At 47.6% G+C, this 18320-nt stretch overlaps 1 protein-coding gene across 2 annotated transcripts in view; it reads right to left on the bottom strand.

The window, feature by feature from the left end:
• DRC4 (dynein regulatory complex subunit 4) overlaps window positions 1-18320 on the bottom strand; it is an 84548-nt gene that overhangs the window by 53245 nt on the left and 12983 nt on the right. For both annotated transcript variants that reach the window (XR_013221671.1, XM_077288475.1), the window contains exon 2: window positions 4048-4149. Coding sequence is in view for 1 of the 2 variants with exons in the window: in XM_077288475.1 (XP_077144590.1) it covers window positions 4048-4149 (102 nt within the window). In the remaining variant the exon portion in view is untranslated. The remainder of the gene's footprint in view (window positions 1-4047; window positions 4150-18320) is intronic.

The raw sequence follows: 18320 nt of genomic DNA, 5'->3' as shown, positions 1-18320 counted from the left end.
AGGGCCAATGTGGTATGATTGTGTCTGCTGCAGGGCCAGATCTCTTACTCAGGTTCAGTGCCCAGTGAGCGCTGCAGGTCCGCTGTGCCCCTCTGAAAAGCTGCCGGATCCTGCTGAACGGCATGCCAGCACGTGGAGTAAAGATGGCCCCCGGGAATTGCAGAGGCGGTGTGCGGAAGTCTTGCAGTGAGCGAGAAGCGCCAGTTCGGGGGTCAGGGCTACGGCCGCATTGTCATCCAGTGGGCGGAGTCTCGGAAGTGCGGCCATGATTAGGCCCAAGTCAGGGGCTACGTTTTTGCGGCCGGCGCGGAACCCGTGAAAGGGTTGCACTCAGATGCTGTGGGAACCCACCGCCGTGACTTGGACCATCTTACCAGTGGTCTGCGTCCCGGCATGGAGCCACCGCAGATTGTGTTCCAGGCCAGGGGCTTCAGCATGGACAGATGGAACCTTCCATCCACACACTCCGAGGTCGGATAGGAGGAGAAGGACCGTCCGCCTTCCTTCCAACGCCGCTGTTCATCAGGGGAGATGGAGAGGGGGGCCGCCATGATGCAGGAAATTCTTCTGGACATCCAAGGGGTTAACTCCCGAGGATGGGTCAGAGCTGGTGGTCCGGCATACTGTACAAAGGAGCGGGATGAGCCTGGATGCAGAGGGGGGTACGTGGAGGCGACACTCCATGTTCCCATCTGTTGTTGTTGTGGCGAAAGCAGTGCCCTGAAGGGACCCGTCGCCCTGTAGAATATCACAGGCATACTCAAAAACAAAGAAAACGGTGCAGGAGGGGGTATGTGGAAATGACACCATGTTCCCGCCTGTTGTAGGTTTGGGGAGAGCGAAGCCCTTAAAGGGATCCGTCGCCCCTCTGTAGTTCGTCGAAAAGAAAATCTAAAATAAATAGATTAAAGCATAGATGTGGTCTGAAAATCTACTTAATATCAGCCTCCTAGTGTCAGCAGCATAATACCCATGGTCCTGTGTCCCCCAATGTGGCGATGGAGAAAACAAGTTTTTGCATTGACATATTTTCAGAGCTATAATTATTCCATATTTTGTCTGACATCATGTGATGGCTTGTTTTTTGTGGGACGAGTTCTTCGTATTCAATGGTACCATAAATTTTTTTTATAGCTTTCTATTCCAATTTTTGAGAGGCACAATGAACAAAAACCAGCAATGCAAGAATTGTTTTTGTTTTTTTATGCCATTTCGAGGGTGGTAAAATTGATAAGGCAGTTATATACTTCGAGTACGATTTCAGCAAGACCTCATTTATATCTTTTTTATGTTTTAGAGCTATTATACAATAAAAACTGTTTTATTGAAAAAATAAGTATTTTTGCATAGCTTTATTCTTAGAGCCATAACTCTTATTTTTCTGCTGATGGAGCTACAGTACAGACCAAAAGTTTGGACACACCATCTCATTTAAAGATTTTTCTCTATTTTCATGACTATGGAAATTGTACATTCACACTGAAGGCATCAAAACTATGAATCAACACATGTGGAATTATATACTTAACAAAAAAGTGTGAAACAACAGAAAATATGTCTTCTATTCTAGGTTCTTCAAAGTAGTCACCTTTTGCTTTGATGACTGCTTTGCACTCTCTTGGCATTCTCTTAATGAGCTACAAGAGGTAGTCACTGGGAATGGTCTTCCAACAATCTTGAAGAAGTTCCCAGAGATGCTTAGCACTTGTTGGCCCTTTTGCCTTCACTCTGCGGTCCAGCTCACCCCAAACCATCTCGATTGGGTTCAGGTCTGGTGACTGTGGAGGCCAGGTCATCTGGCGTAGCACCCCATCACTCTCCTTCTTAGTCATATAGCCCTAACACAGCCTGGAGGTGTGTTTGGGGTCATTGTCCTGTTGAAAAATAAATGATGGTCCAACTAAACGCAAATCGGATGGAATAGCATGCCGCTGCAAGATGCTGTGGTAGCCATGCTGGTTCAGTATGCCTTCAATTTTGAATAAATCCCCAACAGTGTCACCAGCAAAGCACCATCACACCTCCTCCTCCATGCTTCACGGTGGGAACCAGGCATGTAGATGATATTTTCAGCTATACAAATTTTATTTACATTGGTCATTTTGATCGCGTTTTATTCCACTTTTTGTTCAGCGGTATGATGATAAAGCATTGTTTTCTGCCTTGTTTTTTTATTTAATTTTGTAACTGTGTTCACTACGATACTAAATGTGTCCTTTTTATTTTTATTTTTTTACATAAATAAATGTATTTATTGGATTAATATTTATTCTCTTTTTTTTGTTCTTTATTTTGTGATTTTTTTTTTTAAATTGTTACAATTTTTATTAACTTTTTTTTTTTTTTTACATTGTCCCGGATGGGACATAAACTTCACACTCACAGATTGCTGATCTAATACTCTGCAATGCTTCTGCACTGCAGAGCATCAGAGCAGCGTCTGACATGCAGGGAGGAGTCGTTTCAGTTCGTGCCGACAGGCCACCATCCCTGAGGGACCCAGCAGCCATCTTTCAGGCCGGGGTCACCATAAAGACTAGTGGCATAATGCGATCGCATCGCGTTGTGCCGAAAGGAGAACAGAGGGAGCTCCCTCCACCTGCGATGCCCCGCAAATTCGGTTTCACTATTGACAGCGGCATGAGAGGGGTTAAACGCCAGCAATCGGTGTTAGCACCAACCGTGGGTGTTGCTACAGGGTGTAAGCTCTCATATGGGGCTGACACCCGCATTTGATTGCTGCTGCGCTCAGCGTGAGCCCACGTGACCATGGCACCATATATATACACCGATGTTATGATCCGGTGACCTTGGAGCCGCATGAGACTTTCTCAGGAGTAGGTGGAACCTGTACTGACCGCAAACCCTAAACTGTCACTGCAACTAGAAGTAGCCGTGGGGTGTACCTAACACATCCTAGACACCTCGACACAGCCGGAGGACTAAATACCCCTATAGATGGAAATGGGAATTCTATCTTGCCTCAGAGCAGAACCCCAAAGGATAGGCAGCCCCCCACAAATATTGACTGTGAGTATTAGAGGAAAGACACACGCAGGCAGAAATCAGGATTTAGCAAAAGAGGCCACGCTAGCTAAATAGAAAAGGATAGGACAGAATACTAAGCGGTCAGTATTAAAACCCTAAAAATATCCACAGCAGAAGATACAAAAATTCCACCATCTAACTAAAGACATGGAATGTATATCTGCATCTCCTGAGAATCCAACTTGACTGAAATATCCAAACACAGTCTAAGCTGGACAAGAAAAAACATTGAATAGTACTGAATTGTAAAGCACACAGCATGTGTGCTGCAGAAACAAAACCAGACACTTATCTTTGCTGATTTGGCAGCAGGGCAGGAGGAACCAGACAGAGATGCAAAACCTCCAAGAACAATGGACAACTGGCAAGGGCTAATGAATCATGCACACCTAAATATCCCAGTCAGAGCTGCAATCAGCAGGGACACCTGCCCAGGATTGCAACCCAGGGACAACTGCATTACTACCAACAACCACCGGAGGGAACCCAAGAGCAGAATTCACAACACACCGATTTGTAGGAACGCACTTTACAGCACATGTCGGGAAGGGGTTAACTAAACTCTGCAGAGCCGGGATTTAAACCAACTACTTGGCTTATACAGTATATCTTGGCCTCCCTAGATATTGTGTCACCCGCTGGTCATCCGGCAACAAGAAAAAAGTGTCATGCGGCTCTTGCAGCCAATCAGCTGCAGCCTTCATCTCCGAATAGGAGATGTTTCTTCCTGTTTGTATAGAATGTGAATGCTGCAACCAATCAGTGGATCCTAATTGGTTGCAGCAATCACATGAAATCTCTTCCCCTTGACGGATGTTGATGCCAGTAGACCAATAGGGGGATATCGTACCGAGCTTGGAAAAGCAGCGCTGGTCCAAGAAGCACATATAGGTTTTTCTTTTTTAACTTCTTACAACACAAAAGTAGTGGAAAACCTCTTTGTTGAAAATGTTAAAATGAATAACCCTAAAATCAAGACATTTCCCATCTATATATTACCTGCTCTTTGCTCATTTCTTCAGTGGCCAACCCATCTACCAACCCGGGACTTTTCTTTCCCTTGGCAGACTTTTTCTTTGGTGAAGCTTTCTTTTTCGGCGGCTGAAAAACAGAACATAAGAAATCATACTGGGTCCACAGGCCTTAATACTTAGACTTAAATTTAAAGAATTGTACCATCTCAGACATCTGCAACATATCCGTAGATGTCTGGTAGATACTTGTCCCTGCATCTATCTACAGAACAGGAACTTTCACCATTCACTTCTACTGGAGTTTCCTAAAATGTTACATCAGCTGGTGATCACAACCGGTAATATACTTGTAGGGATTGAGTGAGTTTAAAAAAATATGGCTGCTTTCTTCCTGAAAGATCAACACTTATGTAATGATTGGGAGCTGATATGCAGGACCTGGCAGCGGCAACTACCTAGCGCCTTGCTGTTTCACTCCATACAGTGTTTTCCATTTTCAAGTGTAACAACCTGATTTGGTGACCTAACCTAAGAACAAGCTATCAATATCCTTGTATTTGAAACTCCTGTAACCAAATATACTATACATAAGGCGGCTGCAATCACTCGGCAAACCCACAGCACACAATCTTCAAAGGTTTTGGCTGTACATGTACATAATGTGTGCACGAATAGAGAAGAGTTTTACAGTCGGCATTTGAGGCTAACTCTGATCTCAGCAGTTTAACCTCTGTGATGCCGCTAACAATCATGACTGCAGCATGTAAAGGGGTTATCAGGACTTTAACATTGATATCAGTCCAATATAAGTCATCAATGTCTGATCGGTGGGGGTGAATTTTCGCTGATCAGCTATTCCTGGCTTCAGAGGCATCTTGAATCCACCCTCTATTGATTTGAATGGGGGGCGGAGGTGCAATACCCAGCCGTGGTCACTATTCTGCAGATGGAGCTGCGCTGCTCCATATAGGTACGTGCCCATGATCCGGAATTGCTGCGGGTTTGATGCTGCGTATTCATGCAGCGTCAAACCCACAGAAGCCAGATGTTACAGCATAGTGGAGTTCACAGATGCCTGTGGATCCCCTGCGGACACTGTCTTTCAAGACCGTGCAACGTAAATTTCTCTTGCGAAGAAGCGAGTCTCAGCAAAAGAAATGTAATCAATAGAATGCATTGAAAGCAGTAAATCTGCATGGGTCAGTAAACACATGAGGATTTACCTGCATTCAATATAAGGCAGCGTTTTGGACGCAATGAACATATGCTGCGTCCAAAGTGTTGCTACTTCCGGATCATGGGCACATCGCCTGAGCAGTTCTGGCTGCCACCAACACTGGCAACAGCTGATCGGAGGGTGTACTGGGTGTCGTACCCCTACTAATCAGGCATCAATGACCTATCGTAAGGATAGACCATCAATATAAAAGAACAACCCCTTTAAGAGATTGGAAATGGGAAGTGTCCCTTCTGACCCAAAGGCAACATGATTGCCAAAGGTGCTGTCATGCTAGCCAAGAGGTTACTGAATGTGCCCGTGTCTACCATGTTTGTACGACTAAGCAGTCTGTCACTGGCCCTCATATGATAATAGTAGTGTTACAATACATGCGATATTACAGTTTTGGAGCCTACTGTACAAGTTTTTCGCATAAAAATGTTAAAAAGTAAGAAAAAAATAAATTAAAAGGTTGTGTGCACTTGTTGTGGATTTTGATGCGGATCCACAGCGTTTTTGGATGTGCGGAATTGCATCAAATCCGCAGTGTAGTGCACAATCAGTGTTAATCAATGGGAAATCTAGAATTGGTGCGCACGTGCTGCTGAGAAATCAGGGTGGATTTGCAGCATTTTATTTACCGCAGTATGTCAATTCTTTTTGTGGATCTGCAGTGTTTCTGCACCCATTGACTTCTATTGAGTCAGTCAAATCTGCAGCAAAATTGTAGGTGTAAAAAGATTTGTGGATTTGCTGTGGATGTGCGTGCGAAATACGCTGCAGAAAGGCAGGAGGAAGGGTGTGTGGGTGGATAATATGTGTGTGAACGGAGACTGTGTGTGCGGAGACTGTGGGTGTGGAGAAGATGTGCGTGTCTGTCTGCGGGCATCTGTGTATGTGTGTGTGTAGGCAGGCATTGTCGGATGGGACTACTAGTCCCATCTGGCCATGCCTGCTGTCACATAGAACAGGGACAGCATTAGCCGATGATGGGATAGTAGTCCTATCATCCTGCTAATGTGTTGAATAGTAAAAAAAACAAAAAAACAAACAAACACATATACACATACAGTACATAAACATACACATACAGTACATACTCACCAAACAGCTAATCCACGACACCCTCGATCGCCTGCAAAAAAATAGGGATTTTTGTGTACTCACCTTTCTCCGAGCCATTCATTGGGGGACACAGACCGTGGGTGCATGCTGCTGCCACCAGGAGGCCGACACTAAGTGATACAAAGAAAGTTAGCTCCTCCCTGCAGTATACACCCTCCTGCTGGCTCTCAGCTAACCAGTTCAGTGCAAAAGCAGTAGGAGATCAATAACAACATATGAGCGTATAGCATGTCACATTATATATGAGAGTATAGCATGTCAAATTATAAAACATGCACAAGCTAATAATAGGGAGGGAGCTGTGTCCCCCAATGAATGGCTCGGAGAAAAGGATTTTACGGTGAGTACACAAAAATCCCTATTTCTCCTTTGCCTCATTGGGGGACACAGACCGTGGGACATCCCAAAGCAGTCCCTGGGTGGGGACAACATCAGATCGGGCCGTGTAACCGCTACTTACAAGTGCGCCACCGCGGCCTGCAGAGTCCGCCTGCCCAGACTCACATCTGTGGAAGTGAGGGAATTATAGTGCTTCAAGAATGCATGCGGACTGGCGGAATTCGCAAGCTTGCGGCCGTGCTTGCCGACGTCTGGTGCCTAGAGCCCTGAGACAGCGAAATAGGCTGACATCTACGGTAGCACGGAAGGGCTCCTGGAAGGCGAAAAGAATCCACCAGGCTAACATGGCTGATGAAACGGCTAAACCCTTCCTGTGACCGTCAGGAAGCCTACTTCTTACCATCGGGAAGCCCAAGTAAAGTGTCCAACCTTCAGAAGGACGCCGTCCTTGATACGTACCCACTCGGAGCACTCACTTCTTCCAGATTATGGAGAACCCATACCGTTTTGTGGACTGGAGCCAAAAGAGATGAGAGAAGGACGATGCCCATGCAACAGTGGGAATACCACCTTGGTAACGAGGGAAGGGGATGGCCTGAGGGAAACCTTGCCTTGATGGTAATAAAGAAAAAAGTCTGAAAGAACAGAGCGGTGAGCTCTGAAGACTCATCAGGATGCCAAGAACGCAGAGAAAAAAGGGGAGCGACCTTCCCTGATAGTAAAGTCTGTCCGGATCAAAAAAGGAGTCTACTGTAAGATCCCCAGGACCATTAAGGTTCCACAGATCTAACGGTACGCGGTAGGGAAGAACTACAGGTGAAGACTCCCTGCGAAAAAGTCCATATTTGCAGTTTTGTCGCAATAAGAAAAATACTAGTACCGCAAGCGAGAAAACCTGACATGGTCAGTGCGGGTCTCCCAGGATCACTGGGCCCTTCCTGCTTCCAAAAAGATCTCGGAAGTAGTGGAAGAGGGGTTATGGAAATTGGTACCATGGAAGAACAGAGCATGCACTGCGATGGACTTGGATCTCGAGGCCGAACCATGAACTGGAGTACATTGGCGTTCAGTTTGGACGCCATCCAACCTACATCTGGAGTACTCCAGTGAAGGCAGATCTGATGGAAGACTTCCGAGTGAAGTTCCCACTCACTTGAGGAGAAACCCTGACGGCTGAATATGTCTGCCGCCCAGTGTTCTACTCCAGGAATATGTACTGCTGAGATCACCGAATGATAGATCTCGGCCCATCAGAGAGTGCGAGGTACCTCGGCAATGGCGCTTGACTGTGGGTACCTGCTAGATGATTGACGTATGGCACAGCCGTGGCATTATCCAATTTAAGACGGATGGTTGACCCGCTTGAAGGCAGTGGACCTGCTGTAGGATTAGCCGTACCGTTCGGGTCCCCAGAGCAATTATCGGGAGAAGAAGACTGGCATTGGTATTCCCTAATAACCATTGGACCAGGAGAAGGCTCTGGATGAGGAAGGAGCTCAAAGACTACCCTTTGAAAGCCTGATTGACTTGCTGAAAACAAGCGGAGCTAAAGAAACTGCTTCCATTGTCGTCTTTTTCCTCAGAACCCTCCTAGCGAATCGAATGAACCGAGGGAATGAGTGATCAAGTGTACGAGCTCCCTGTTGAAGGGCCACTACCTTGACTCGAGAGAGAATTACCATCCTTCTTGTGCAGGATCATCCTCAAAAAGGATCTGCTGGGCTGGGAATGAGGAAAACTTGTCTAAGTTTAGCTGCTAGCCCAAGTGAGAGGGTATCGCAAGTGATATAGGCGACTCAACGTAGTTCTGGAAGAGCGGCTAGAAAGTCGACCAAATAGGGCAGGACGACCATGCTTCTAGGGTGCAAGAGGCACATGACAACCACCATGACCCTTGCGACCACTCTGGTGCGGTAGCCAGGCCGAAGGGCAAGGTCGTGACTTGAAAATGCTATTCGCGAATGGAAAGGCAAAGGGATTATTGTAGAGGGGAAAAATAGGAATGTGAGGGTAAGAATCCCGAATGTCGATGGATGCCAGAAACTCCACCTTTTTCTGTTGAGGTAATGGCTGAGCGGAGGAACTCCATCCGAAAAAGGAGGACCTTGTCAAAGCCACAAGACGGAACTAACCAGATTTGCTATCCAACCGTCAGTGGTATTTTAATTGATGATACATCGGGCAGGGATACTGGTAGGTATACCACAAGAAATTCTACCCGGTTAGTCTGCCAAGTGGCAGAATGCGGGGCTGCATCCAGCAGGTCAGGAAAAAAGCGTCTCTTGCCATCGTCGTGCAGAGTAGAAAATTAGGAACCCTCGATCCACCATCCTCTTAACAGGGAAGTGGAGAGGAACTGCCCGCTTTCTTGCATCATCCGCTAAATAGTGGTGATACAAAGAGGGGCGCTCGGATGCCATTTTTTGGGGGCTCCCCTATTTTTAATAGCCAGAAAAGGCTAAGTATACAGCTGTGAGCTGATAATAGCCTGGGAAGCTCCATGGGTATTTCCCCCTTACCAGGCTATAAACATCTGACCCCAGTCGCTGGCTTTCCCTCTCTGGTTTGGAAAATTTGAGTGGGAGTCCACGCCATTTTTTTTCCATTTCCTTTTTAAATTAAACAGATATTGCGTTTAAGGCCGGGGTCACACTTGTGAGAAACTAGCACAAGTCTCGCACCGGCACTGCCGTCGGCACTCTGGACTGCAGTGTGCGGCTGCATGTATTTCTGTGTATTTCTATGCAGCTGATCGCTCCGGTGCGACACACCGGACCAGTATTAATCTATGGGGCAGCTCACATCACCGTTTTTTTCTTCGGCCATTTTCAATGTGCAAGTGAAATCGCAACATGCTGGGATTGTCACCGACAAGTGTTCGAGTCTCGGCTCACTCGCACCCATATAAGCCTATGGGTGTGAGTGAGACAACGCACATCACTAGAAAATCATCCGAGTGATGTACGATATATGCTGACCCCGGCAATGGAGGAGATGGAGAAATTCAGCACAGACGCATATCACTCTGCTCCCGCTCGCAGCAGAGCAGGAGCCGAGGGCCATTAGCATATCACATCCAATGCTCTCGCATCGGATGCTATACGCTAGTCTGGCTCCGGCCTAACGCAGATTTTGTGTGTGTGTCTTTATTTAACTCTTTATGTACCACTTTATTATGCTTATTACTCAACATGGAGCTTGGTATTATCTATCTATTGTATCCATCTATCTGTTGCATCTATCTATTATCTATCTATGTATGTAAACATTATTCTTCAATGAAGTATGTAGAAGAAGAGGTTGGACAAGGAAATAACATGACAATTCGTTTTTGTGAAATAATATATCTATATTTAGCTTACAAATCCGCATGAAAATCCGCATCCCTGCGGAAGTTGAAGATCCCTGCGGATTTTCAACTTCATTTTCTGCCAGGAGAGAAATAATCCACGCAGAAAATTCCACAGGCAAATCCGCAACGTGTGCACATACCCTAATTGTTCCCTTCGGCTCTCCTTTTCCCAGACCGTAAATAAAATCAAAGTAACAGTCACACTTTTGGTCTGGTCGCGTGGGAAATTGTCTGAACTACTAAATATACCAATTTTTACCCCATACGGTGAAAAAAAATGTCAGAATCACTGTTTTTTGGTCACTTCGCTTACTTAAAAATTAATAGATGGAGACCAACTCACACTGCCGAAAACAAGCCCCGGATACAGCCGTACGGACCACAAAATGGCAACAATAGAAACGACAACTTGTACCCCAGAAAAGAAGCCCCGATGCAGCCGTACGGACCCAAAATGGCAACAACCGAAAAGCCAACTTATACTGCAGAAAACAAGCCCCAGATACAGCCGTACGGAACCCAAGATGGCAACGACAGAAACTCCATCTCGTACCGCAGAAAACAAGCCCCCAATACAGCCGTACGAACCCCAAAATGGTAACAACAGAAACGCCAACTCGTACCGCAGAAAACAGGCCCTGATGCAGCAGTACGGACCCCAAAATGGCAACAATAGAAACGCCAACTCGTATCGCAGAAAACAAGCCCGGATACAGCCGTACGGACCCCAAAATGGCAACAATAGAAACGCCAACTCGTATCGCAGAAAACAAGCCCCGGATACAGCCGTACGGACCCCAAAATGGCAACAATAGAAACGCCAACTCGTATCGCAGAAAACAAGCCCCGGATACAGCCGTACGGACCCCAAAATGGCAACAATAGAAACGCCAACTCGTCAGCAGAAAACAAGCCCCAGATACAGCCGTATGGACCCCAAAAATGGTAACGATAGAAACGCCAACTCGAATCGCAGAAAACAAGCCCCGATACAGCCGTAAGGACCCCAAAATGGCAACAATAGAAACGCCAAATCGTAACGCAGAAAACAAACCCCGGATACAGCCGTACGGACTCCAAAATGGCAACAATAGAAACACCAACTCGTACCGCAGAAAACAGGCCCTGATGCAGCAGTACGGACCCCAAAATGGCAACAATAGAAACGCCAACTCGTATCGCAGAAAACAAGCCCGGATACAGCCGTACGGACCCCAAAATGGCAACAATAGAAACGCCAACTCGTATCGCAGAAAACAAGCCCGGATACAGCCGTACGGACCCCAAAATGGCAACAATAGAAACGCCAACTCGTATCGCAGAAAACAAGCCCCGGATACAGCCGTACGGACCCCAAAATGGCAACAATAGAAACGCCAACTCGTCAGCAGAAAACAAGCCCCAGATACAGCCGTATGGACCCCAAAAATGGTAACGATAGAAACGCCAACTCGAATCGCAGAAAACAAGCCCCGATACAGCCGTAAGGACCCCAAAATGGCAACAATAGAAACGCCAAATCGTAACGCAGAAAACAAACCCCGGATACAGCCGTACGGACTCCAAAATGGCAACAATAGAAACACCAACTCGTACCAAAGAAAACAGGCCCCGGATACAGCTGTACAGACCCCAAAATGGCAACAATAGAAACGTCAACTCGTACTGCAGAAAACAAACCCCGGATACAGCCGTACAGACCCCAAAATGGCAACAATAGAAACGCCAACTCGTACCACAGAAAATAAGCCCCAGATACAGCCGTACGGACCCCAAAATGGTAACAACAGAAACACCAACTCGTACCACTGAAAACAAGCATCGGATACTGCCGTACGGACCCCAAAATGGCAATAATAGAAACGCCAACTCATACCGCAGAAAACATGCCCCGGATACAGCCGTACGGAGCCAAAAATGGCAACAACAGAAACGCCAACTCGTATCGCAGAAAACAAGCCCCGATACAGCCGTAAGGACCCCAAAATGGCAACAATAGAAACGCCAAATCGTAACGCAGAAAACAAACCCCGGATACAGCCGTACGGACCCCAAAATGGCAACAATAGAAACATCAACTCGTACCAAAGAAAACAGGCCCCGGATACAGCTGTAAAGACCCCAAAATAGCAACAATAGAAACGTCAACTTGTACTGCAGAAAACAAACCCCGGATACAGCCGTACAGACCCCAAAATGGCAACAATAGAAACGCCAACTCGTACCACAGAAAATAAGCCCCAGATACAGCCGTACGGACCCCAAAATGGTAACAATAGAAACACCAACTCGTACCACAGAAAACAAGCACCGGATACAGCCGTACGGACCCCAAAATGGCAACAATAGAAACGCCAACTCGCACTGCAGAAAACAAGCACCGGATACAGCCGTACAGACCCCAAAATGGCAACAATAGAAACGCCAACTTGTACCACAGAAAACAAGCCCCAGATACAGCCGTACAGACCCCAAAATGGCAACAATAGAAACGCCAACTCGTACCGCAGAAAACAAGCCCCCGATACAGCCGTACGGACCCCAAAATGGCAACAATAGAAACGCCAACTCGTATCACAGAAAACAAGCACCGGATACAGCCGTACAGACCCCAAAATGGCAACAATAGAAATGCCAACTCGTATCACAGAAAACAAGCACCGGATACAGCCGTATGGACCCCAACATGGTAACGATAGAAACGCCAACTCGTACCACAGAAAACAAGCCCCCGACACAGCCGTACGGACCCCAAAATGGCAACAATAGAAACACCAACTCATACCGCAGAAAACAAGCCCCAGATACAGCCGTATGGACCCCAAGATGGCAACGACAGAAACTCCATCTCGTACCGCAGAAAACAAGCCCCAGATACAGCCGTACAGACCCCAAAATGGCAACGACAGAAACTCCATCTCGTACCGCAGAAAACAAGCCCTCAATACAGCCGTACGGACCCCAAAATGGCAACGATAGAAACGCCATCTCGCACCGCAGAAAACAAGCTCCCGATACAGCCGTACAGACCCCAAAATGGCAACGACAGAAACTCCATCTCGTACCGCAGAAAACAAGCCCCCGATACAGCCGTATGGACCCCAAAATGGCAACAATAGAAACGCCATCTCGCACCGCAGAAAACAAGCCCCCGATACAGCCGTACGGACCCCAAAATGGCAACAATAGAAACGCCAACTTGTACAGCAGAAAACAAGCCCCCGATACAGCCGTACGGACCCCAAAATGGCAACAATAGAAACGCCATCTCGCACCGCAGAAAACAAGCCCCCGATACAGCCGTACAGATCCCAAAATGGCAACAATAGAAACACCAACTCGTACCGCAGAAAACAAGCCCCGGATACAGCCGTACGGACCCCAAAATGGCAACAATAGAAACGCCAACTCGTACTGCAGAAAACAAGCCCCGGATACAGCCGTACAGACCCCAAAATGGCAACAATAGAAACGCCAACTCATACCGCAGAAAACAAGCCCCCAATACAGCCGTACGGACCCGAAAATGGCAACAATAGAACCGCCAACTCGTACCGCAGAAAACAAGCCCCGGATACAGCCGTACGGACCCGAAAATGGCAACAATTGAAAAGCCAACTTGTACCGCAGAAAACAAGCCCCGGATACAGCCGTACGGACCCCAAAATGGCAATAATAGAAACGCCAACTCATACCGCAGAAAACAAGCCCCGGATACACCCGTACGGACCCCAAAATGGCAATAATAGAAACGCCAACTCATACCGCAGAAAACAAGCCCCAGAAACAGCCGTACGGACCCCAAAATAGCAACAATAGAAACGCCAACTCATGCCGCAGAAAACAAGCCCCGGATACAGCCGTACAGACCCGAAAATGGCAATAATAGAAACGCCAACTCGTACCGCAGAAAACAGGCCCCGGATACAGCCGTACAGACCCCAAAATGGCAATAATAGAAACGCCAACTCGTACCGCAGAAAACAGGCCCCGGATACAGCCGTACAGACCCCAAAATAGCAACAATAGAAACGCCAACTCGTACCGCAGAAAACAGGCCCCGGAAACAGCCGTACGGACCCCAAAATAGCAACAATAGAAACACCAACTCATACCGCAGAAAACAAGCCCCGGATACAGCCGTACGGACCCCAAAATGGCAATAATAGAAGCGCCAACTCGTACCGCAGAAAACAAGCCCGGGATACAGCCGTACGGACCCCAAAATGGCAATAATAGAAACGCCAACTCGTACCGCAGAAAACAAGCCCCGGATACAGCTGTACGGACCCCAAAATAGCAACAATAGAAAAGCCAACTCGTACCGCAGAAAACAGGCCCCGGATACAGCCGTACGGACCCCAAAATAGCAACAATAGAAACACCAACTCATACCGCAGAAAACAAGCCCCGGATACAGCCGTACGGACCCAAAAATGGCAACAATAGAAACGCCAACTCGTACCGCAGAAAACAAGCCCCAGATACAGCCGTACGGACCCCAAAATGGCAACAATAGAAACGCCAACTCGTCAGCAGAAAACAAGCCCCAGATACAGCCGTACGGACCCCAAAATGGCAACAATAGAAACGCCAACTCGTACCACAGAAAACAAGCCCCAGATACAGCCGTACGGACCCCAAAATAGCAACTATAGAAACACCAACTCATAGCGCAGAAAACAAGCCCCAGATACAGCCGTACGGACCCCAAAATGGCAATAATAGAAACGCCAACTCGTACCGCAGAAAACAGGCCCCGGATACAGCCGTACGGACCCCAAAATAGCAACAATAGAAACACCAACTCATACCGCAGAAAACAAGCCCCGGATACAGCCGTACGGACCCCAAAATGGCAATAATAGAAACGCCAACTCGTACCGCAGAAAACAAGCCCCGGATACAGCCGTACGGACCCCAAAATGGCAATAATAGAAACGCCAACTCGTACCGCAGAAAACAAGCCCCGGATACAGCCGTACGGACCCCAAAATAGCAACAATAGAAACGCCAACTCGTACCGCAGAAAACAGGCCCTGGATACAGACGTACGGACCCCAAAATAGCAACAATAGAAACACCAACTCATACCGCAGAAAACAAGCCCCGGATACAGCTGTACGGACCCAAAAATGGCAACAATAGAAACGCCAACTCGTACCGCAGAAAACAAGCCCCGATACAGCCGTAAGGACCCCAAAAGGCAACAATAGAAACGCCAAATCGTAAAACAGAAAACAAACCCCGGATACAGCCGTACAGACTCGAAAATGGCAACAATAGAAACGCCAACTCGTATCACAGAAAACAAGCACCGGATACAGCCGTACAGACCCCAAAATGGCAACAATAGAAACACCAACTCATACCGCAGAAAACAAGCCCCAGATACAGCCGTACAGACCCCAAAATGGCAACGACAGAAACTCCATCTCGTACCGCAGAAAACAAGCCCCCAATACAGCCATACGGACCCCAAAATGGCAACGATAGAAACGCCATCTCGCACCGCAGAAAACAAGCTCCCGATACAGCCGTACAGACCCCAAAATGGCAACGACAGAAACTCCATCTCGTACCGCAGAAAACAAGCCACAGATACAGCCGTATGGACCCCAAAATGGCAACGACAGAAACTCCATCTCGTACCGCAGAAAACAAGCCCCCGATACAGCCGTATGGACCCCAAAATGGCAACAATAGAAACGCCATCTCGCACCGCAGAAAACAAGCTCCCGATACAGCCATACACACCCCAAAATGGCAACAATAGAAACGCCAAGTCGTAACACAGAAAACAAGCCTGGATACAGCCGTACGGACCCCAAAATGGCAACAATAGAAACGCCATCTCGCACCGCAGAAAACAAGCTCCCGATACAGCCGTACGGATCCCAAAATGGCAACAATAGAAACACCAACTCGTACCGCAGAAAACAAGCCCCGGATACAGCCGTACGGACCCCAAAATGGCAACAATAGAAACGCCAACTCGTACCGCAGAAAACAAGCCCCGGATGCAGCCGTACGGACCCGAAAATGGCAACAATAGAAAAGCCAACTTGTACCGCAGAAAACAAGCCCCGGATACAGCCGTACGGACCCCAAAATGGCAACAATAGAAACACCAACTCGTACCAAAGAAAACAGGCCCCGGATACAGCTGTACAGACCCCAAAATGGCAACAATAGAAACGTCAACTTGTACTGCAGAAAACAAACCCCGGATACAGCCGTACAGACCCCAAAATGGCAACAATAGAAACGCCAACTCGTACTGCAGAAAACAAGCACCGGATACAGCCGTACGGACCCCAAAATGGCAACAATAGAAACGCCAACTCGTACTGCAGAAAACAAGCACCGGATACAGCCGTACGGACTCCAAAATGGTAACGATAGAAACACCAACTAGTATCGCAGAAAACAAGCCCGGATACAGCCGTACAGACCCCAAAATGGCAACAATAGAAATGCCAACTCGTACCGCAGAAAACAAGCCCCCGATACAGCCGTACAGACCCGAAAATGGCAACAATAGAAACGCCAAATCGTATCACAGAAAAAAAGCACCGGATACAGCCGTACAGACCCCAAAATGGCAACAATAGAAATGCCAACTTGTACTGCAGAAAACAAGCACCGGACACAGCCGTATGGACCCCAAAATGGTAACGATAGAAACGGCAACTCGTACCACAGAAAACAAGCCCCCGATACAGCCGTACGGACCCCAAAATGGCAACAATAGAAACACCAACTCATACCGCAGAAAACAAGCCCCAGATACAGCCGTATGGACCCCAAGATGGCAACGACAGAAACTCCATCTCGTACCGCAGAAAACAAGCCCCGATACAGCCGTACAGACCCCAAAATGGCAACAATAGAAACGCCAACTCGTACCGCAGAAAACAAGCCCCGATACAGCCGTAAGGACCCCAAAAGGCAACAATAGAAACGCCAAATCGTAAAACAGAAAACAAACCCCGGATACAGCCGTACAGACCCGAAAATGGCAACAATAGAAACGCCAACTCGTATCACAGAAAACAAGCACCGGATACAGCCGTACAGACCCCAAAATGGCAACAATAGAAACACCAACTCATACCGCAGAAAACAAGCCCCAGATACAGCCGTATGGACCCCAAGATGGCAACGACAGTAACTCCATCTCGTACCGCAGAAAACAAGCCCCAGATACAGCCGTACAGACCCCAAAATGGCAACGACAGAAACTCCATCTCGTACCGCAGAAAACAAGCCCCCAATACAGCCATACGGACCCCAAAATGGCAACGACAGAAACTCCATCTCGTACCGCAGAAAACAAGCCACAGATACAGCCGTACGGACCCCAAAATGGCAACGACAGAAACTCCATCTCGTACCGCAGAAAACAAGCCCCCGATACAGCCGTATGGACCCCAAAATGGCAACAATAGAAACGCCATCTCGCACCGCAGAAAACAAGCTCCCGATACAGCCATACACACCCCAAAATGGCAACAATAGAAACGCCAAGTCGTAACACAGAAAACAAGCCTGGATACAGCCGTACGGACCCCAAAATGGCAACAATAGAAACGCCATCTCGCACCGCAGAAAACAAGCTCCCGATACAGCCGTACGGATCCCAAAATGGCAACAATAGAAACACCAACTCGTACCGCAGAAAACAAGCCCCGGATACAGCCGTACGGACCCCAAAATGGCAACAATAGAAACGCCAACTCGTACCGCAGAAAACAAGCCCCGGATGCAGCCGTACGGACCCGAAAATGGCAACAATAGAAAAGCCAACTTGTACCGCAGAAAACAAGCCCCGGATACAGCCGTACGGACCCCAAAATGGCAACAATAGAAACACCAACTCGTACCAAAGAAAACAGGCCCCGGATACAGCTGTACAGACCCCAAAATGGCAACAATAGAAACGTCAACTTGTACTGCAGAAAACAAACCCCGGATACAGCCGTACAGACCCCAAAATGGCAACAATAGAAACGCCAACTCGTACTGCAGAAAACAAGCACCGGATACAGCCGTACGGACCCCAAAATGGCAACAATAGAAACGCCAACTCGTACTGCAGAAAACAAGCACCGGATACAGCCGTACGGACTCCAAAATGGTAACGATAGAAACGCCAACTAGTATCGCAGAAAACAAGCCCGGATACAGCCGTACAGATCCCAACATGGCAATAATAGAAACGCCAACTCGTACCGCAGAAAACAGGCCTCGGATACAGCCA

The sequence above is a fragment of the Ranitomeya variabilis genome, chromosome 2 (assembly GCF_051348905.1).
Source record: "Ranitomeya variabilis isolate aRanVar5 chromosome 2, aRanVar5.hap1, whole genome shotgun sequence".
Taxonomy (NCBI): domain Eukaryota; kingdom Metazoa; phylum Chordata; class Amphibia; order Anura; family Dendrobatidae; genus Ranitomeya; species Ranitomeya variabilis.
This window is presented reverse-complemented; position numbering and strand designations above follow the sequence as displayed.